This window comes from Morus notabilis, unplaced genomic scaffold (genome assembly GCF_000414095.1).
Source record: "Morus notabilis unplaced genomic scaffold, ASM41409v2 Scaffold812, whole genome shotgun sequence".
Taxonomy (NCBI): Eukaryota; Viridiplantae; Streptophyta; class Magnoliopsida; order Rosales; family Moraceae; genus Morus; species Morus notabilis.
The window spans coordinates 329,285-351,109 of NW_010361467.1; the positions used below are offsets into that span (position 1 = coordinate 329,285).

The window sequence follows — 21,825 nt, forward strand, 5'->3', positions numbered from 1 at the left end:
TTTAGCCCCCTCCCTTTAACTTTTTGTTATTTGCTGTTATGTGATATAGCCCCTAAAAAATGAAAAAGTCACAAAATTGAAAAACTATTGCTTTAAATCAAAGTCCAACTAATATGCCCTTGGATTGAATTATTAAAATAACTCTATTTATTTTTTTCCTCTAAATATCTTATTTATTGAATTTTTTTCCTCTAAATATCTTATTTATTGAATTTTTTTAACAAGTGTACCTATTACATTACTGTGTCCCTCTTTTCTTCGTATTATTTGACCATTTTTAACTTCTTGACTTTAAATATTTAAATTAAAATAGTTGATGTTAAAATTATGCATTATAATGCTTTTAGATAAGAATAATAACGTCCTAGTATGTAATCAATTAGACATGTTTGAGATAATTTTATAACATTTTATTTGTAATTCTATTTTATTTGTTTTACTTTTTTAATAACAAAAACATTTTTTTTAATATATATAGTTGAAATTTCATTGAATGCAAGTTAGATGCAAAGGAGAAAAAATTATTTTGTAACACAGTTAGGATTTAACAATAAAAGAATTAAACATGACCCACTTTATATTTAAAGAGACTTTTTCCGTATATATCATACATTCTATCAAATATGTCTCGACTATATTTTAGCAAATACATTTTATTTATCGAGTAGTGTTATGTTCTAGGGAGCCGTTCTAATTAGGATCTGAATACTTTTCTAATAAAAAATAGCTCTGATAGAATCATAAGTATTGGCGATCTTGCACAGAAATGTATTACACATAAAAGAAATTGACTTGAAAAAAAAAAAAAAGAAAAGAAGAGGAAATACGACAATCAACTTCTTTATTCATTTTTTCTAGTTAAGAAACGACTAAAGAATACAATAGAATTTTTTCTTGTATAAATATCGTGGAGATTGATTATACAATCGCAACAACTCGATAATTACATGAAATTTTTCTTTAGCACATTAAGAAATACATCTTTGATAGCCTCAATAATAAAGTTATTATGCCACATTTTAAAACATAAAAACCTGACGGGAACAGTCATATGATCTCGTTTATTTTGCGGATTCGAGTTTTCAATTCGAGTTGAGATGTGATATTTTTTGAGAGCTTTTCACTGTAGCAGAAAAAGTTAGATGTGACATTTTTTTGAGAACTTTTTACTGTAAAAACCTAAAACTGAAAACTTGAATTGGTGAAATGAACGAGGCCTAAAATAATTATTTATTTCTTGAATTTTGTAGTCATTAGCTCCCTGATGAATAATCTTGTTTCGTCACTAACAATAAACAACACGTTGTTTAGTTGTTCGAAAGGATTATGTTTATGTATGATATCTTAATTGTTGAGAAAAGTGTATGTGTGTGTTGTCCTACATAAAAAGTGGATGAGAATGTGAAGTTATTTATATACATAGACGGACCCAATACCTAATAGATTAATCTTTTAGGTCAAGTTAGGCTCCTGAAGTGTGTTGAGCCAGTTTCGCATATGGTGTCTCCTTAATAAGTGGGCTCCTGAAGTGTGATGGGTCAGTTTCGCATGTAATGTCTCCCAAACAAGTGGTATCAGAGCCGATGGTTCGTATGGATCAAGCGATCACACTCGGTTACAGTTTTCATGTTGCCTCCCGTGGAGAGTTGGTGTTCCTGCAGGTGCGCGGATGGTGGAGCATTTGGTAGACTCGCATGGTTTCGGATCTCTTTCCCATGCTTGAGTTGGCTCCCATTTGGAGTGTGATACTTGGATATGCTGGCTACTTGAAACTTTAATTCGAGGGAGAGCTCGGTGAACACACACATGATGGATAGATTGTTGAGAAAAGTGCATGTGTGTGTTGTCCCACATGAAAAGTAGATGAGAATGTGAAGTGGTTTATTTACATAGACGTACTCAAGACCTAATAGGTTAACCTTTTGGGTCAAGTTGGGCTCTTGAAGTGTGTTGAGTCAATTTTGCATGTGGTGTCTCCCCAACAAGTGGGCTCCTGAAGTGTGTTAAGCCAGTTTCGTATGTGGTGTCTCCCCAACATTAATATAATCATGTTAAACTATCAAATCATTTTTAACGCCAAGAAATACGCACTTTCATGAAGACTTTTACAATTTATTGACGAATAAGGTAAAAAAGAAAAAAAAATGTAATAGTATTATATATCAATGTTATTTATTATGAACCATGTTCAACAGAAAAGTTTCTTTCGAAATTATATGTAAATTAAGACCCTGTTCATTTTACTGATTTAAGTTTTGGCATAATAAAAATTTGTTGGAAACAGTCACATCTAATTTTTTTACTACAATAAAAAGATCTCACATAAAGTTACATCTCAACTCGAATTAAAAACTCGAATCAGTAAACTAAACGGGACCTAAATATTATTTCTTAAATATATTCTTTTTTTTTTCCTCGTTATATATATACAGATATTAACATGCAATCTAATCCTGCATATTCTAGAAAAGTAATATTATATTTTCAATTCTTGTTGTTACCAGCAGCGCAACCACGTACGCATGCAATTTGAGACAACAAAGTCAAACCAACGGGCTTCATGAACCGATACGAAACGTTGATTGAAAAATGAGGCTTCTATATAAAGATATCTCTTCAATTAGTAACATACAAAGAAATTAGATTCACAAATACTAGCACGACAAAAAAAATGACAACAAATTTTGAAGCTCGTGAAATTCTACTCCTTGTAATATTAATTATTCTAACCCTACTTAAAACCTCTCAATCTGGTGGGATTGCCATATATTGGGGCCAATCAAGCTATGAGGGAGCCTTAACCCAAGCATGTGCCACAGGCAAATACTCATTCGTGAACATAGCTTTTCTTAACGCGTTTGGCAATGGTCGAAAACCCGAAATCAATCTCAATCTCGCAGGTCACTGCAATCCACAATCCATCAACGGCTGCAACATTCTCAGTGACGGCATAAGTTATTGCCAAGGCTGCGGAATCAAGGTGATGCTCTCCCTTGCATCAACCGCAGACGCGAAAAATGTGATGAAACTCTTATAGAACGGTTTCTTGGGTGGCAAGTCATATTCGGCACTTCGTCCCTTTGGGAATGCCATATTGGATGGCATAGATTTTGACATAGAGCTTGGCTCAAAGCTGTATTGGGACGAACTTGCTCGTTACTTAAAAGGGTATAGCCAACCGGGACAAGCTGTGTACCTATCTGCTGCTCCTCAGTGTCCATTTCCAGATAGGTTTCTTGGCAATGCCCTAAAATTAAATACAGGGCTTTTTGACTTTGTTTGGGTCCAATTCTGCAATGATCCTTCATGCCAGTATAGATATGGCGGTATTAATAATCTTTATAGATTCGTGGAATAGATGGGCTTCTTTGGTGAAAAATGGGAGGGTATTTTTGGGATTACTAGCCTCTCGTATTGGCATCAGGAAGTGGGTGCATACCAACTAATGTTTTGACGGCACAGATTCTTCCAGTGATAAGGAGGTCGCCAAACTATGGTGGGGTGATGCTGTGGTCTAAGTATTTTGATTATAGGAGTGGATATAGTGATGTCGTAAAAAATAGTGTCTAATAACATAATCTTCCTATATATGTGTTAAAAGCTGATATAAGTTTTTAATTTGAGTTGAGATGTGACTTTATGTGAGAATTTTTTACCGTAGTAAAAAAGTTAAATGTGATCATTTTTAAAAACTTTTTACAGTAACAAAACTCAAATTCTAAATTCGAATCGGTAAAATAAACGAGCCCTTAAAAGGTTAATATTCTTCTTTAGATGTACCACGCAGTATTATATGTATAATCCGGGGGCAATTTACACTAGTACCTATTGTATTTTGACGAAATTAGAATCACTCATTGTCCATTGACCGAAAAAATTAACGTTCACCACCCCTTGATTGAAAAAGAAAACATTAAACACCCTCTCATTTACTTGGTCGTGTCGGAAAAACCCAAAACTACAATTTGTCAAACTTCAAGAAATAATTTACTAAGAAAATAATTAAGTTTAGAGACGAAAGTAGACAATGTCAATAATTTGAAGGAACGTCCATCTAAATGTGTCATCATTAAAGGGACAAAGATACAGAAGAAGAGCGAGATAAATTTAAGATCCTATTCACATTAAAACAAGAATAACTTCTTTCATCGACATCAAACTAGGAGAAGAACGATGATAATGAAATGAAATTTTTGAGCACAAAAAAAAAAAAAAAAAAAAAAAGAAGAAAAAGATGGACAACGACATATACACCAAAAACGACAAAAACAACAAAAATGACGTCAATACATAACTGGAAACGACATATCGTTTATAAAGATCAAATGGTCATGAGTAAATGCCGCGTAATATTACAAGACAACATGTCGTTTCCTTTCAGTAGAAACGATTACATGTTTACTTTCCAGGATTTAACAGCACCATAGAATCTACATGTCATTTTTTTTTCCCAATTAAAATCAACCCCGTGCAGTTCTTTCGGGTAAAAAAGCATCCAGAGAAAACAAAATGTCGTTTAATTTTGTTCTTTCAGGTAAAACAACATTTCGTATTTATTATAGTATCATTAAGACAAATATATATATTGCCCTCTCTCGTACAATCATATATTTCGCTCTCATGCCCGAACGATAAAGGAAAAACATTGTTCCTAATATCAAAACAATACCATAATGAAGTCAGCAGATATTTTTGTAATTTGCTGAGTTTATGCAAAACTAATTTGTAAGCACAATTATTGAATTTCAAAGATTATTCTCCAGCAATCAACATATGATTTTCTGATTACATTGTCTTGTGTTGATTAATCCACCGCAGAAATGGTAGATAGAAAGAACCCATCTTTTTTTTTTTTCCATCCATAATATACTCATCATTTAGTGCCCTCCTGGAAATCTTGACTTGAAGAATATTATTACTCTCACGTAGATCCAATCTTTTGTATCAGCAGAGAAGCGAAAATAGGCATATCTCCAAGAAATTTTGAGCACTAAACTGCCACAAACTCCCCAGAATCCAATGAAAAAGCCAATCCCAATACTAACATAAAAGCCAGGAGTTACAAAACCATCCTCATCTTCTTGTCGTTTCCATTGCCATCAGTAGCATCAGGATCTTGATCAATCTCACCTCCAGGGCAGTCTTTTGTGAGTAGTGGTCCACAAAGGATGTTTTATTTTCATTTTTGTTTTTTTTCTTGTTTTTCTTATATTTATTTTTGATGGCTAATACTAGGAACCATCACACAGTGAAATGCATTTATTTGTAGATAATTTCATTTTCATCACTTATAGTGATGATCACATATGTACACGTTCAAACTCTACACAAAAGGAAAGGAACAATAACTATCAATAACTATGCAAATTTCCTAAAATCAGGAAAGAAGAAATTAAATAATCACAATGTCTTATATTACGTAAAATTAAATCAAGTAATATCCTTATCAGTGGGGCCGTTAGAAATTAATGAGACAAATCACGTTGACATCAGTCAACATGTAACTGTGTTATCCAAATTGTACAGTTGATTGGGACTTTCTCGGCACTGAAACGCTTATAAGAACCAAAAACCGCTGCTCTATGAGTTAAAAATCGGACAGAAAAATCCCACCAAAAAACAATAATGGCTCAAAGTTCCCATGTCATGATTCCAGTTTTTTTACTAATCCTTCAAGCTTTTGCCTCAATCCAAGTCTCTCACGGTGGAGGCATAGCCATATACTGGGGCCAAAACGGCAACGAGGGAACCTTAGCCCAAACATGTGCCACCGGAAAATACTCATTTGTAAACATAGCCTTTCTCAACAAATTTGGCAATGGCCAAACCCCACAAATCGACCTCGCGGGCCACTGCGTCCCGGCTCTGAAGACTTGCACCGTTGTCAGCGACGGCATAAGAAGCTGCCAAAGCCGAGGAATCAAGGTGATGCTCTCCATTGGAGGAGGCATCGGAACCTATTCTTTATCATCTACTGTAGATGCAAAGAATGTAGCGGATTACTTGTGGAACAACTTCTTGGGTGGTAAGTCTTTCTCACGTCCCTTAGGTGATGCCGTTTTGGATGGCGTAGATTTCGACATAGAGCTTGGCTCCACGCGGTATTGGGACGATCTCGCTCGTTACTTGAAGGGGTATAGCAAACTAGAAAGACCTGTTTACTTGACTGCAGCACCTCAGTGTCCATTTCCAGATAGGTTTCTTGGGAATGCTCTTGAAACCGGGCTTTTCGACTATGTTTGGGTTCAGTTCTATAACAACCCTCAATGCCAGTATAGTTCAGGTGATATCAATCGTCTTGTGAATTCGTGGAACCGGTGGACTACGTCAATAAGGGCAGGGAGGATATTTTTGGGGTTACCGGCGGCTCCCCAGGCGGCAGGAAGCGGGTACATTCCGCCTAAGGTTCTGACTTCTGAAATTCTTCCAGTGATACAGAAGTCACCGAAGTATGGAGGTGTGATGCTGTGGTCTAAGTACTTTGATGACAAGAATGGATATAGTTTAGCCATACTTCAAAGCGTTTAACTTTGTAGCTTCTAGTACCTGAATGTCGCGGTTTGAACTACAGTTCAACCATATATATATATATATCTATAATAAATCCTGCAATATATGTAAGAGAAGCGGCATTGGAACTGCATGATGGCAGTCATATTGGTCCTTCTATCCTGATGTTAGTTTTTGTTTAAACTATCATGATGCTAGTTTGAAGGTGTCACTGGTTTTTCCTCATTCACTGGTCTTCCGGTTAATTTTGCTAGTTTGCCAGATAATTACTGTAGTTTGTTTATTTGATTTTTATTTTGAAGCGAACTTCACTCTACTCCTTTTCTTTCTTTCTTTTTTTTTTTTTAATAAATAAAAGAAGATGAGTGGTGTTTTCACGTCTCTACTCCAACACTAATAGCCCAAAAGTTCATAGAGTTCAAAACGTTTGCGTGAGGCATGACTCGAACATTGAACATATAGCACTATGCCGCCGCCGCCGGTGCCGGCACCGGTGGTAGTTTCTTGTTGAAAGTTGCATTCCGCAGGAACCAAAAGCGTTTTTGTTTTTTGTTTTGCCTTGTTACTTTTTTTCCCTGGATAGAATGCGTGCTAGCTGCCATGCTTTGCTGTTTTTCTTTGTTTTTGGCTTTGGCTGTCTGTCTGCGAGGCATGACTCGAACATTGAACATATAGCACTATGCCGCCACCGCCGGTGCCAGCACCGGTGGTAGTTTCTTGTTGAAAGTTGCATCCCGCAGGAGCCAAAAGCATTTTTGTTTTTTGTTTTGCCTTGTTACTTTTTTTCCCTGGATAGAATGCGTGCTATCTGCCATGCTTTGCTGTTTTTCTTTGTTTTTGGCTTTGGCTGTCTGTCTGCAGCTTTGTTTCTGTCGGCTTCATCATCAGACAGGCTTGGCTGGTAGTGGGGAAGGCATAAGCTTTAAGATAATGTTAAATTGAGTACGTCCAAATCCATGAGAGTAAATAGTTTGCCATGTTGATATGGTCAAGGACTTCACCTACTTCATAAATCTTTGGTTTAGCTTCGCAAAATGATTCCGCGAAGATTCCAAGCATAAACAGATTTAGGATAATCTTCCCCGTCACTTTAAACAACAATAAATTTAAACAGAGCCGAGAATCGATGACACAATTGAAAGTGACTTGAAAAGAAAAGAACAGGCAAAACAATAATGTTGACAATAAGATGCTCAACCAGACAAGTTTTCATCCAAAACGGAAAACTACAAAAAAAAAAAAAAAAAAAAAAAAAAAGGGAAAAAAACCATGCATCAAACACTTCTATGCGATCTCTCCTCTCACCAACGGTTTTTGGTGTTCTTCTCTTCGAAAAGAAATATAAAATAAAATAAATATACAAGGTTATGGAGTGTTACTTCATAGTTTGACTGTTATAATACTTAAATCGAGAAAATGAGATAAATACTTTTTTAAAGTGCATGAATTTAAATTTTTATCATAGAGCCACCTCTTCTCCTGCCTTAACCATTCCTTGTTTCTGTATATTGAAACCACAGAAAGTATATCATAAATAATAGCAGCGACCAAAGATAAAGAGACCTAGACATTTTTATAGAGTAATTTACTAGATGACCTTCTGGTCAACTTGAGATATTTCTGTTGATACCAAAGACAGACAACATAAATCTTCCTTCAAGTTCTTACCTGCAGTAAATCCAACGCGTTTCCAAAGGTCTCTTCAGCATCATCCGAGAATTCCATGTATATCGGACATACACCCTGATATAAAGCCAGTCTCTGTTGTATTCTCTTCCTGCATGGCCATCAAAACTATGTGGTTAGTCAACCTGTTAAATTCAGACAAAACAAAAAAAAAGTTGATTGATGCTCGTATTTTAAAGGGACAGGGCCGCATAAGAAGCATTAGAACTCACTCATTTGTAAAGGCATAAATGGTGCCAGAGGGTCGATAGTGGCTCAGCAGAATAGCCATGAAACCGGTTCTTGTGAAGACAACAATTGAGGTGCCGAGAGTGTTGGACATCATAGTTGCGTGGTAAGCAAACATCTCGCTCATATGGTTCTACACAAGCAAAGCAACTCTGCGTCAGTACTTGATGTAACAATCAGATGAAATTGGAAAAAAAAAAAGAATTTTTAAGCTGGGAGGGCCTTAACGGGGAAGCATGAAAGATTAATGCACCACCTAATATGATTGCTACCGAATCATAAACTTGTCAACTAACCTTGAAGGCTTGACCGAGATTAGCTGGCATTGTACCACCAGTTATAGTTGCTTCTGTCCGCAGTGCAACTGTGTGCATAACTTTTGCAGCTTTCAAAGGGAACCTACAAGGAAGCAAAATTACTATGTTTAAGGTATATGTACTTACACCTAAAGAATCTGCACAACTGCAATGACGTGCATCTGTGCAAGTATTGCACACCAACAAAGTTAGAGAGTCAAACAATCCTAGAAACAGGCAAAAGATGTGAAAAAGAAAAAAGAAAAACTAGGAACATACTTTCCATGAGCAGTTTCACCAGAAAGCATGACCGCATCAGCACCCTCACGAACAGCAATTGCAATGTCTGACACCTCTGCTCTGGTTGGGGTAGGGTGAACAATCATGCTTTCCAGCATATTTGTAGCCACAATGACAGCCTTCCCCATGCTACGACAGATCCTGATTATCTCTTCCTAATACAAGAAGAGGAATCTCAGAAGGATATAAAAGCAACTCAAATTGATGCCCATTGCATTGCCATTTGCCACTGGAAAATAGCAGTAGATAAGCAAAGTTATCTTTGGCTTTTCACTTCTATCAAAACAATGAAAGCTACCTGCAAAAGGGGGACCTCCTCAATAGGAAGCTCCGCACCCAGATCTCCTCTTGCAACCATTGCCTAAAAAGAAAAACGCATGTGATCAAGTTTAATAGGCAGTAATACAAGTAAGCCAAGCATTAAGATTAAGATCAATATTCCAGATAGAATGATAACAATGCAGATAAGATCAAGTAATTCATCATAATTGACCAGCAAGTTCCAGTTCAATGATTGAGGAGATCACCCCATCAGATGCCGTGATAATGGAGTGCAAGTTTGGGATAGAGTCTGCACTTTCGATTTTCACAGTAACATGTATATCTGCATCGCAGCCTGTGACATTAAATAAAAAAAGGTTGAAACTTCAGGTCTGGTAGGAAAGCATTCTATATGGAATTTTCTAAGCACAATAAATACATGTCCAAAATACTTACTCTTCAGATAATTTTTCAATTCATGAACTACTTCAGCATCTTTAACAAAGGAAACAGCATAAAAGTCAACTTTGTTATCGACTCCAAATTTGATATCTTCCCAATCCTTCTCTGCAACAAAGCCAACATAGACAATTCATTTTCCAAACCTAAAAAGTATAGCTCTCCTTGCTTTTAAAATCATCGATAACAATGATTATTGGAAGGATATTAATAATACTGTATATTAAAAAAATAAGATACTTACAAAGGAAAAACACTGTTGATAACTCAAAATCGAACCTGTAATGGAAGGCAAAGTTGCACTTTTCCCTCTAACATTCAAATGTCGCCTAGACTTGAGTTCTCCTCCATCAACGACCTCACATTTGACTGAATCTTTTGTTTTGGACTTCACCGTCAATGACATCATCCCACCTACAACACGTATCAAGAGTTAATGATGGAACTTGATGTGATCATACCACCTATACATATGATCATAGGTCTCGAGAGTGCAGCACCAATAGAGAAACTGGATGCTGAAGACTATCAAGATTTCATAACATAAAACATTTCTAGTATAATCCTGATATTTTGCGACAATATGATTTCATGGAGCATGTTCAACAATGATATGAGTCAAGACTTCTAGAATAGGAATTTTCCCGTGACAATATGACTCTTGAACTATAAACTAGAAATGTTCTTCTACCAGATTTTATTGGAACGGTAGCACATAAAACAAAAACTTAGCATATCAAAGGAAAATCCAGAGCATACCATCAACAAGAAGCATGTCACCCACTTCTACATCGTTAACAAAATCATCGTAGTTCACACTCACACAATCAGCTGTGCCAACTCCTCTCTGAATTGTAAAAGTAAATTCTTGTCCACTTGTTAATGTGATTGGCTGTGGTAGGTCTCCACTCCTAACCTCTGGGCCCTGGCGGTAACCAATGAAAAGAAACATCAATACAAGTAGCAAATTATAGAAGAAGCTCAATCAACATGTACTTGAAGGAAACACATATTTTGTCTCTAGAGAATCATGAGAACAAAAATAGTATGATTCGCATTTCTAATGCACGATTTTACCTTTGTTATTTCCACAAAAAGGTATATAACCCATTAATCAATTGTCACTTCGTCTCTATAACTCCCACTTGTAGTTTGACAACTTTTTAGCTGCTGGGTCCCGAACCCAGCCAAGTTTCAGGATAAAGTAAAACGAGAAATGGGAACTTGGCAATGAGAGTAATTCTTTTCATAAATGTTCCAATCACTTCCAAGGGATATTTTTCAGTTAAGTACATATAATCTGGCAGTTAAAGCAATGATTTTGATTTTTTTTTTGTCCTTTTTAATACAAAAAAAAAAGATGGGAACTTGGTGGAAGAGATATGTATTATATTTCCATAAATGTCACGATCACTCACATTTGACATTTCTAAGCTAAGCATACACAAATTCACTAAGCTAGGCAATTTGGTCGGCGAATTAACGTAAATAATGCGGACAAAAGAAAGAGATTGTGAAAATCTTGCCTTTGTATCGAGCATGATAGCGATGACATTGTCTTTGTTTGCCGCATTGTACTCCTTAACCAAATCGATAACTTTCTTATGAGAGGCGTGGTCTCCATGGGACATGTTCAGCCGAGCAACGTTCATCCCAGCCTCAGCCAGCTTCCAAATCATCTCTCGCGTGTTCGTTGAAGGACCAATCGTACAAACAATCTTCGTCTTCCTCCTAACCGTCGGCTTCGACCACATTCCCACTGACGTGTCGCCAAATTGCTGCAATCCACGCAGCTGCTGAAATTCCTCCTCCACCTGAATCAACACCACCAAAAATCAAAATTTCCCCAAAATTTTCCCGACAACCAAACAGAAAAATAAAAGCACGAACCTTGGGCGTATCCTCGGGGGAAACGGGGACGACCTCGGCTTGTACGGATCTCTTCGCGGTGATCTGAGACTTCCGAGCGGAAACAGCACTGATGGAGCTCTTCTTGCGGTCGTTGAAGAGAAGCTTGGCGGCGAAGCTCGCAGGCTTGAGCTTCTCGACCCGGTCGGGTACGGATCCGGAGGAAGGGGAGGGGAAGGAGGTCTGAATCGACCGTGTGGCCACCACCTGAGACATTGTTGTGGAGGAGGAGAGAGAAAGTTGGAAGCTTTGGAGAGAGAGAGAGAAGAGAGAATGGAGTTTTCGAGAGAGAGAGCTGCGTCTGTGTAGTACAGTAGTAGCAGTTAAAGTATAAAATGAATGTTTTGTCAAGTTGGGATGTTGAAGAAATCGCCGCTATAATTTTGGGCGGAGGTTTTGAGGAGGCTTTGGTTATATCGAACCATTACCAACGGACGTGGCGCTAAGGCTTCTCTCTCTCTTCTTTCTTTTCTGTCTCTTTTTTTTTTTTTAACTTAATTGTATTTAGTAGGAGAGTTTAAATCATGGTAATTTTAGTTTTAGAATTAAAATCATAATTTATGTTTGAATTTAGGGTTCAAATCATACTTTTAAAATCAGAATAAAAATTAGTGGTTAACTTAATTGTATTTAGTAGGAGAGTTTAAATCATGGTAATTTTAGTTTTAGAATTAAAATCATAATTTATGTTTAAATTTAGGGTTCAAATCATACTTTTAAAATCAGAATAAAAATTAGTGGTTTGAACCAATCAAAATTAAAAAAAGAGGTGGTTTTCTTTTTTTGGATAATTATGGTTTAAAACATTACATTTAAATTCAAACTTTAAATCAGAATCATTTAAATCAAATATTAATTTTAAAAATTATTTTTTACTTTTTGTAAATAAATAAAGATTTAAACTAGAATTATAATTCTGATTTTAAAACCCTCGTATCAAACACAATCTTAATTGTTTTATTTATTTTAAATCACTTTGTTCGGATCAGAGTGGTTAGGAATTTTGGGTCTCTGCGAAGTATGCAAGAAATCGTGCAATTTGTCACTTGTTGCGTGTGTGTGTTTTTTCTAGGAAAAATTAGTGTATTATTATTGTCCGAGTCAATAATACAACCAAAAATGTAAAACAAGTTAATAATACTATTCTTTTTCTAACAAAAATACAAAATATATATTTTTTATTTTTTATCGAGTAAGACAACAAACAAAATGTGTTAAATAATTAAGATTTTGAAAAATAGAATAGGGTTATAAAAAACGTACAAGTAAAGAATTTATTAAAGTGAGATTTACTTTTTTCAAAAGAAAAAAAGAAAAAAGAAAATGGCGGGGCCTCGGCCCTCGGCTGCTTATCCATGGACACTGGACGTTGTTGGGCCGACAAAATCCAAATTGGGCTGAGCTAAGCCCTCAGGCCTCAAAGTCTAGTTTCCGAAGTTGGAAAACTCCAAACTAATTGCATTTTGCCACGTATTGGTTACCTGGAGCTTACCGTACACCGAGTTGTATGGGATCGTCATCAACTCTGCCTCTAAATGCGCGGGAAAATCTATTTCTAATTCGCGCCACAAAGCCCTAGTAGCCACCACACCACGCTCTTCTTCTTTCTCAATCTCATACACAGAGAGATTAGATCTGTATCGCTTTTGGGATTTCTCAGGTTTTGCAAAATCCCCAATTTCTTAAACCCTACCACCACCGTAAGATGGACATGGAGGGCTTATCGGCGATCTGCGCCGGCCTCGGAGTGGTCGAAGAGGACCGAGACGGCAATCGGATCGGGTACTCAAAGGGAGAGTATTGCTTAGGTACATTTTTCACCTCTGTTAATGATTTCCTTCCGGTTTTGCGATGACATTGTTGGAACAAGAAAAATTAAGCTACTAATTTTACTTCATTTCCATTTTTTTTGCCGTTTCAATAATATTAGGATTCCGTTTGGTCGCTGAGAAAAAAGTGGTTTCGTCGTTGATTTTGCTTAATTGTCCTTGCTTAATTTTTTCTGATTGCAAATTCAACTCTGGCGTTTGAGATTGTTTAGTGTTATTATGTCTTCTGAAGTTATATTCTATATTATACCTGGTTTATCATTTCATCGTGGAATCTGTTTATAAGGATTACTGTTCTATTTCACCTACTTTTTTATGTAGAAATGGTTTGATTTGGTATGGTCAACATTTTTAATTTTTCCGAGCAGATAATTTGAAAGATTTGCTGAGGTTTTTGAGGCGCGATGATCCGCAGAATCGAGACGTGTTTAAGCAAGTCTGCAAATGGAATACTGTTTCTAAAGATTTGATTCCCATTATTGAACATTGCCAAGAAGATCGTAACTTAGTTCTAAATGCAGGTATTAGTTAAAAAGAAAAGAAATTTGGTGGACATAACACCAAGCATTGATACTAAAGCCATTTTATTTTTAATGTTTCAGTTAAAGTTTTGGTGTTCCTAACTATGCCAATTGAGCCATCATCAAATGACATATCAGATCAGATCGAGTATTTATGGCGTTTCAAGTCTTCAATTACGTGCAGTGACATTGTAGCAGTTATAGTATCACTTCTGGAAAGCCCACTGGAAAATCTGGAACGGTGAGTGAAAATTTTGTTTACTTGTATAGTTAGCTTTGGTTGCTTAGCAATCCAGGAAAACTTGTGATATTTGCGTGATAAGGACATTTAGGGTTCAATGTTGCTCTGTCATATTATGTTGTTCTGAAATCTTCAGAGGTTTATTTTTCAAATGCATTGGCTAGTGATGTTTTACAACATGAAATATTTTTCCCATTCTCTGAAAATTTTGATTGGCTTTATGAATAACCCATTATTTGATTTCATGATTAATTCTGTCACACAGTGATGCATTAACAGAGGATGACTGGAAATTGGTGCAGCTGATACTTACTTTATTCAGAAATATTTTGGCCATTCAAGAAATCTCACTGCAGCAGAAGGCTGGGGGAACTGCCAGTCACTTTATATCACTAAGAGATAAATTTTTGGAGCTTTTATTCCGTGAGAATGTTATGGACTTGATTATAGTTATAACCCAGCATTTTGGTGGCTATCTTCGTAATGATAACTTGCTTTTGTTGGATATTTTTCATTACGCTTTTATGGGTCAAGAGCCAGAGTTGGTTGCTAAAGCACATCTAAAAGGTCCTAAGGTTGGTTACCTTAATTTCCGCCTCTATATTTTATTGTTGCAATAATAATGCTGTGCCAAGCTTGCTGCATTAACGTAAATAATTAACAAATTTTATTGAAATAGGCTGATGAAAACTCCAAAGCTTCTCTTAACAGTCTCAAGTCTATTATGGAAGAGGAAGAGGAGAAGAGAAAACTTTCCAGAGTCCGCAACTTGGTCCGTCATTCGCATTTTATTGGAACATTTTCTCGGCTTACCATGGTATGAATTTTGATTTTCCTTCAGGCTGATGCTAGTAGGGGTGTTTGAATTTTGAGTTTTAGTAGCACTAGTTGTTTTTGCTTGGCAGGATGGTTCAAAGGCAGTTTTCAATGCAAAGCCTACTTCTGTTTCCCGTGATACCCTTATTAAACCACATAAAGTTCATCGTGGTCCCACTAAAAAAATTGCATGGGATCATGGGATATTGCCTTCATCAAAGGATGAAATTCTGAAACTACTTCATGATTTTGTGAACCACTTTTTATCAGGGGGAGGATACAATGGTATGCTTCGTTTATAATGGAAAATGATTTCTTTGTATTGATTTAGTTTCTATTTTGTTTTCTGCTCTATTTCATGTTGTTTCTATTATATCAATGTCATCCACACATGCATCAGTTTTAATGCAGTTGCTCCGCGAGGATATTGAAAAGGAGCACCACTCGGTACAACAGAGTGATGTCATTGTCTTCTTTCAGGTTGCTCAGTTTGTCACTTCTTTTCAGTATTACAAGTTTTTTACCTTTAAGGTAAGACATCGAAGTTAATATCTTTCCTTTATACTTTCTTCAGTTTTAAGGCTATAAATGTTTTCTTTTGGAATTCTTTTACCTCAATTTTTTTTTCTTGGATATAAACCCAAAGTATGGGGATTTCCCATTTCTGAGGAAACAAGAACATATATCATTAGTGGTATGCTTCATTTAGAATGAAAAATATTTACCTCGATCTTTTGTGCTTCAACAGCCAAACATCGGAGCAGATACATCTGAAGTTCTTGATGATGCGCATGCTGATAAGACACATTTTGGAGGGGATATGTGTGGACCTATTGCAGCATCAATGAATGAATCGATGTTTCAGTTAGTCTTTTCACATTGGCGTAATACATTTGAAGGCTTAAAGGAAACACATAACTTTAAGTTCCTGTCCGCAGCTGGTTCTCTTATGAAAAATATGGTAATTTAATTTATTCAGCTTGCTCAATGATCCTATCTTGTTTTCTGTATCCGTACATTGAATGTCTGTCTATCTTGGTAATTGGATATTGATATTCACATGATTCATACTACAGAAATGTTTGCTGGTTGCTTACACATGCATATAGAACTTGACCATCCACGTCTTGGAAGTACTCTTGAATTTTCTAAAATTATCATGATCAAGACATGAGTTTTTGGAAGTTCCATAATTTTGTATCTTCGTATTATGTTTGAGTTTATAATTGGCGCCTTATTTTACATATAGCAGAAAGTAAAACGAACCTTAGAGAGTAAGTTGTACTTTAGATTGATCTGAACGAAATAATTAAAGTTGCATGCTAGATGTGGTTAACGAACCTCCCTCTGATTGCTTCTTACATCGTCATAATCAAAGCTTCCTGCTTGCAGATTTGCATGCTAGATTTGGTGCTTACGGTACTACCAGAGGACTCTAAAGAGTCACAAACAGCTCGCATCCTTCTTTACAAGTTATTTTATGATCAAACTGATCAAGGGTTGACTCAGTTCCTCCTAAATTTGCTCAAATCATTTGACACTCATAAGCAGGCCAAAAGGTTTTCTCCACATCCTTTTATGATCTGTCCTATTCCTATCTTTATTGTACTTTTTTACACTAGTTCTGTAGCTTCAAATCTAGTGTCAAAGAGTTTTAGGTTTCAATTCTCAATCGACAATGAAGATTCTCATCAAAATTTAAGGAACTTTTTTCAGCATCTTATGTTTCTAATAACCTTTAAAAGTTTTCACATATGATTTAAGCTACAAGGTGCAGATTCTTCTTCTGATGTCACTCCAATTTATTAGACTTTAGAATCGGCAATCTGATTTGTCAGCTAGCTTCTGTTTCCAGCAATATAAAATTCTTAATTATATGTATAATGATGCATGTAAAAATGTTTTACATATTTTAATCTCCGATCTTCAACAAACCATTTGATTAGTTAACGAAAGAAATAGTTAAGATTAAACAAAATCCACCCACCAATAAATTACATTGGGTAGATTTCTTGTGCTCTAGATCTTAACAGAAAAGCAATATCACATAAGGCGCATTTTCAGCCTCATGTTTATTATTATTCAAAACCAAAATATCTTTCTACTGCTTTATTTTTTATGCTGTTAATAGTAGGTTCATCATTTTCTTCCCCATGATTAAGATGGCAAACTGGGTAATTGGGGCTATAATATTAGAGGCGAGAAATGACTAATATTTGTTTTTGAATAAGCTATATTATGACTTGATCAAAAGGATTATTGCTAGTTTTCGCAATTTGAATACCATGATTTGCCGTTTCTCTGTTCTCTCTTTCATATTTATGCAAGTATTTTCATGCGTTTTAGATGTGTATGCATTATAGTCTCCAATGGACCTTATCCGCATTCCTTTATGAATCTCTGCTCTCTTTCCTCTTCTTAGCTATAAGGTCCTCTTATATGTCCCCATATGTTTCTACTATTTAATGTGTATTATACTAATCAAACATAGAACCTCAGAATTTTTGGTTTGAAGTGTTGGTGTGGGGCCTTATTTATGAATTATTTAATGTGTATTATACTAATCAAACATAGAACCTCAGAATTTTTGGTTTGAAGTGTTGGTGTGGGACCTTATTTATGAATTTTTTATTTCAGTGATCTCGAAAATTTGACGGAGATGATATGTAAAGTTCTTCAGCTCATGGAGAATCTCCAAGCGCGTGGAACACTAAGGGTATATCTTTTTTGACTTTCTGTTGCCGCCGAAAGCATTATACTACTGGCTACTCATTTATAAGTATTTTGTCTGACTTAATATATATGCTATGTGTGCTGGTGTTGGTATTAGGATTCTTTGAAATTTAATCGTGCACATGAATACCTCTGTTTATAAGTACCAGATAGCATTTTGTCCTAATGATCGACACTAAGATTTACCTTTTTCAATGGCGAAGGTTTCTAAAAAATCCAGGAAAGGGAGAAAGAAGAAAGCGTTGAAAGATAAGGAAACCAAAACTGTACTCACAGGAGAACCTTCCTCCATTCAGAGTGAGAATGGGGTTTCTAATGGTGAGCAGCCAGCAGAAATGGGTGATACGCACAAGGATATCCAAAATACGAGTTCTGACGGTAACCAAGAGACCATTAACCCTGCTCATATTGATAAATGTCAAGGGTCAGTGCTGGAGACAGATGTCATTGGAAACCAAGAGACCATTAACCCTGCTCATATTGATAAATGTCAAGGGTCAGTGCTGGAGACAGATGTCATTGGAAACCAAGAGACCATTAACCCTGCTCATATTGATAAATGTCAAGGGTCAGTGCTGGAGACAGATGTCATTGGAAACCAAGAGACCATTAACCCTGCTCATATTGATAAATGTCAAGGGTCAGTGCTGGAGACAGATGTCATTGGAAACCAAGAGACCATTAACCCTGCTCATATTGATAAATGTCAAGGGTCAGTGCTGGAGACAGATGTCATTGGAAACCAAGAGACCATTAACCCTGCTCATATTGATAAATGTCAAGGGTCAGTGCTGGAGACAGATGTCATTGGAAACCAAGAGACCATTAACCCTGCTCATACTGATAAATGTGAAGGGTCAGTGCTGGAGACAGATGTCATTGGTGGTAGCCTGCTAGAAACGGAGGTCAAGAATTCTGGCCATGCAAACGATGATCTCTATGACACCGGTGATTCTTCTGGTGATGAGCAGGAGGCCGTGACTGATGAAGTTGATTTCAATGCATCAACTTTTGTTTCTTCTTTTGCCAGCAACAATATCATTCAGAAACTGTGTTGGTTGCTTAAGTTTTATAAGAGTAATTCCACAAGTACAAATGATTACATAATAAGAATGCTGCGAAGGATCAGTGATGACCTGGAGCTCTCCCCAATGCTGTATCAGGTCAAACTTTTAAATCCAAAGCACTTTTAAATGCTAAGCGATCACCTGCGAGATGCATAACTCACCCATCTTTTTTCTGCTTGTTTAAACTAATAATGCAGCTATCACTCCTCACAACATTTTACGATATCCTGGCTGAGCAAAAATCATGCCCATCTAAAGAATATGCAAATATTGTTAATTTTCTGACGAGTTTGGTAAGAAAAATGCTTAAGAAAATGAAAAATCAGCCCCTTCTTTTCGTGGAAGCTCTCTTCTGGAAGACTCGGAGAGAATGCCATTACATTAATGCTGAATATTTACTGCATGAGCTTGGCCACTACAAGAGAGAAAGTAAGAACTGGCAAAAAAATTTCGGGAATGTAGGTATTGGCTCATCACAGGACAAGGAATGGACTCACAGAAGCATAGCAGATGCACTTGGTGATGATGAAGCTGATGTTGTGATCACACACGACCTGGGCAATAAGTAAGATATGTTTTGAAACTTCCAAGATCCACAACTTGCCTTCATCACATTTTTTTTTCTTTTTTTACCTGAAGTAAATCATTATAAAATCTTAGACCATCTAAAAAATGACTTTGATTAACCAGTATAATGCGGATAGAATTATGAATATGTCTCCTTTCTTTGTGCAGTAGTGAGGAAGAGATTGGCGAATTAAAGGGAAACACTTCATCTACTTTAGATGGTGGGTTTGATGGACAAGAAAGTAATAACAAGTACGCCCTCTGGAAAGACAACTCTTTCATTGTATTGCAATTAAAATTTTGCTTTTGTGTAGTCTCAAGATTTTTCTCTTGCAGTGCGAAGAAGGCCGTGGAACATGCATCTGAAAGAGTTGCTAAGATAAAGAAAAGAATTGTTCTTGGCAGTGAGCTGGATGAGAAAATCAGGAATCTCTATGAGAAGTATGTGTGTTCTAACCTATTGATGTCCACCAGAGTTTCTTTTACGTATTTTAACTTTTCATATGTATGTCTTATGCAAGACATGTTGAATCCATTGTCCAGTTATTTGGGATATCCCATTCCCTATCCTAAGAAGGTTATTCTTATAGTGCAACGTAACATGATCTGCTCACTTTATTTTCCATTTAGCGGTTGCCAAAATTTTTGGATCTAATATTTTTTTGACAAATGCCGTGTATCCAGATTCAAGGATAGCCAGGATTGTAGTCAACTTATAGCAGAAGATCTAGATTCCGATGGTAGAGTTTCATCGCTTCAAGTTTCTAAGAAGCTTAAACAACTTGGACTTAAACGTGCATCAAGAAAAAGGTTACGCCGTGCTGATGTACCTAGTTCTTTTGACCCTGATAAACTTGACGGAGAAAAAAATGGGGTGGAGACAGTTGGTACTCTTGGTGACTCAAACGATTTGGAGAAAACTTTATTGAGCCAGCCTGCGTAAGTTTTCCTTTTTATTTAAGTCAAGTTGTTAACTTCTATTCTTTTGTTATTGCTGTTCATGTTGTTTCTGTTACTACTGTTAATCCATTAGCATCATTTTTCTTATTATAGTTGCTTATTTTTATAGGCATGCAAGAAAAAGAGTTCGTGCCTTTAGTGAAGATCAGGAAGCAACCATTAGAACTTTGTATGAGCAGTAAGGGTCTACTTAACTCGATCCAACGATAAAGCTGATTTCTTTGCACTTGACAATTGCTGAAGGAACTAAAAGTACATGCTAGCTTGGTTGTTAATATTTGTAAAAGAGTAACTTCTTGGGCTTTCTTTGGTACACCCAGATATAAAGATCACAAGAGGTGCAGCTACATGATTGCAAATGCACTGGATGCGGATAATAAATTCACAGCTTCTCAAGTTTCTCGTAAACTTAAGCAGCTTGGCTTATGTATTCCTCGTCAGAAGAGATCTCAAACCAACATACGTTTGAGGGATGATGATCTTAATGACATTTCTGCGGACAAAGTGAATGACTCTGATGATGAGACATTACTATCATTGATGAACGGGTAATGTCATCCATGTTCTTACTTCAAAATAGTTTCACGCTTTCTTCTGCGTTAGGTTTTCCCTTGCTCAGCTCAGCTTTCATCCACTAATTGTCAACTAGCTTTAAACATTTGAAGATAGTATCTAATGCGGTAATTTTTTAAACTTTCAGGAGAAAAAAGAGGGAGAATGGCAGACTATATAGTGAGGACGTGGGGGGACATAGTGTGGGTGGAAAGTTATCCGAAGATGATTCACATAATGAAATGCTAGCGTCTATTATAAAGTAAAAACGTTTCTATTTGCATTATTTCTGTACATTTAAATTTAGTTTTTTAGAAATTTTCCCTTTATATATATAAAAAAAAAAAAAACAAAAATATTGTTCATTTGAATCATCTCCTCTCTGCTTTTGGGATTCATTTGTATGACGTCCCCGAAAATTTTATCATGTCATTAACTTTGCTTGCATTAAGGAAAACACGAATCTGTCATTAACTTTGCTTGCATTGAATCTGTCTTACCAAATTTATTTTGCTTTCTGGATGTAGGAAAAAACGGTTACCCCTCACTAAGTCAAAGGTTGTGAAGCGGGCTGACATATCGATTGAGGGGGCAGCAAGTGAGGATGGTTTGGGAAATGGAGCTGAGGAAGGAGTTGAAGAACGGTATGCTTGTTTTCCATTATAATTTCCTCTATCTGGTATTCTATCTTGGTCCCGCATTCGCAGTTTCTCGAGAATGGAATGTGATCCTGATAGCACTGCTCTCTCATAGTAATTTCCTTATACATTTGCTCACTGTCAGGTCCTCCAGCCAACAATCTGGCATGTCGGAGCCTGGAGAACCGAATAAGGGTGTTGCTAGCAACACTGTAAGTCTGGATGACAACAGAGAAACTGAAGAGAACATCAC

The 21,825-nt window shown here is 36.4% G+C and overlaps 3 protein-coding genes and 1 pseudogene across 3 annotated transcripts; 3 read left to right on the plus strand and 1 right to left on the minus strand.

The window, feature by feature from the left end:
* Positions 1-2,671: 2,671 nt before the first annotated feature.
* LOC21394738 lies at positions 2,672-3,570 on the plus strand (annotated as a pseudogene).
* Positions 3,571-5,575: 2,005 nt separating this feature from the next.
* Positions 5,576-6,760, plus strand: LOC21394739 (hevamine-A). Its single transcript, XM_010099584.2, has one exon. The coding sequence runs from the start codon at positions 5,626-5,628 to the stop codon at positions 6,526-6,528; it is 903 nt and encodes a 300-aa protein (XP_010097886.1). The 5' UTR covers positions 5,576-5,625; the 3' UTR covers positions 6,529-6,760.
* Positions 6,761-7,969: 1,209 nt separating this feature from the next.
* Positions 7,970-12,042, minus strand: LOC21394740 (plastidial pyruvate kinase 2). The gene is made up of 12 exons (XM_024166574.1): positions 11,631-12,042; positions 11,267-11,554; positions 10,500-10,665; positions 10,020-10,154; positions 9,738-9,848; positions 9,548-9,636; positions 9,319-9,381; positions 9,000-9,175; positions 8,721-8,823; positions 8,409-8,557; positions 8,179-8,287; positions 7,970-8,011 (listed from the first exon to the last, which is right to left on the minus strand). Exons 1-12 carry the CDS (start codon positions 11,862-11,864, stop codon positions 7,970-7,972), a joined length of 1,665 nt encoding a protein of 554 aa, XP_024022342.1. The 5' UTR covers positions 11,865-12,042.
* Positions 12,043-13,281: 1,239 nt separating this feature from the next.
* On the plus strand, positions 13,282-21,820 carry LOC21394741 (the record flags this gene model as incomplete). Its single annotated transcript, XM_024166575.1, has 20 exons — positions 13,282-13,456; positions 13,846-13,998; positions 14,080-14,239; positions 14,505-14,814; positions 14,919-15,056; positions 15,145-15,340; positions 15,456-15,586; positions 15,804-16,016; positions 16,448-16,614; positions 17,693-17,771; positions 17,992-18,951; positions 19,053-19,420; positions 19,591-19,674; positions 19,759-19,863; positions 20,107-20,361; positions 20,492-20,560; positions 20,703-20,930; positions 21,083-21,196; positions 21,462-21,578; positions 21,718-21,820. Coding segments are annotated over exons 1-20 (4,053 nt in total), but the record flags the coding sequence as incomplete, so codon positions are not given.
* Positions 21,821-21,825: the final 5 nt, after the last annotated feature.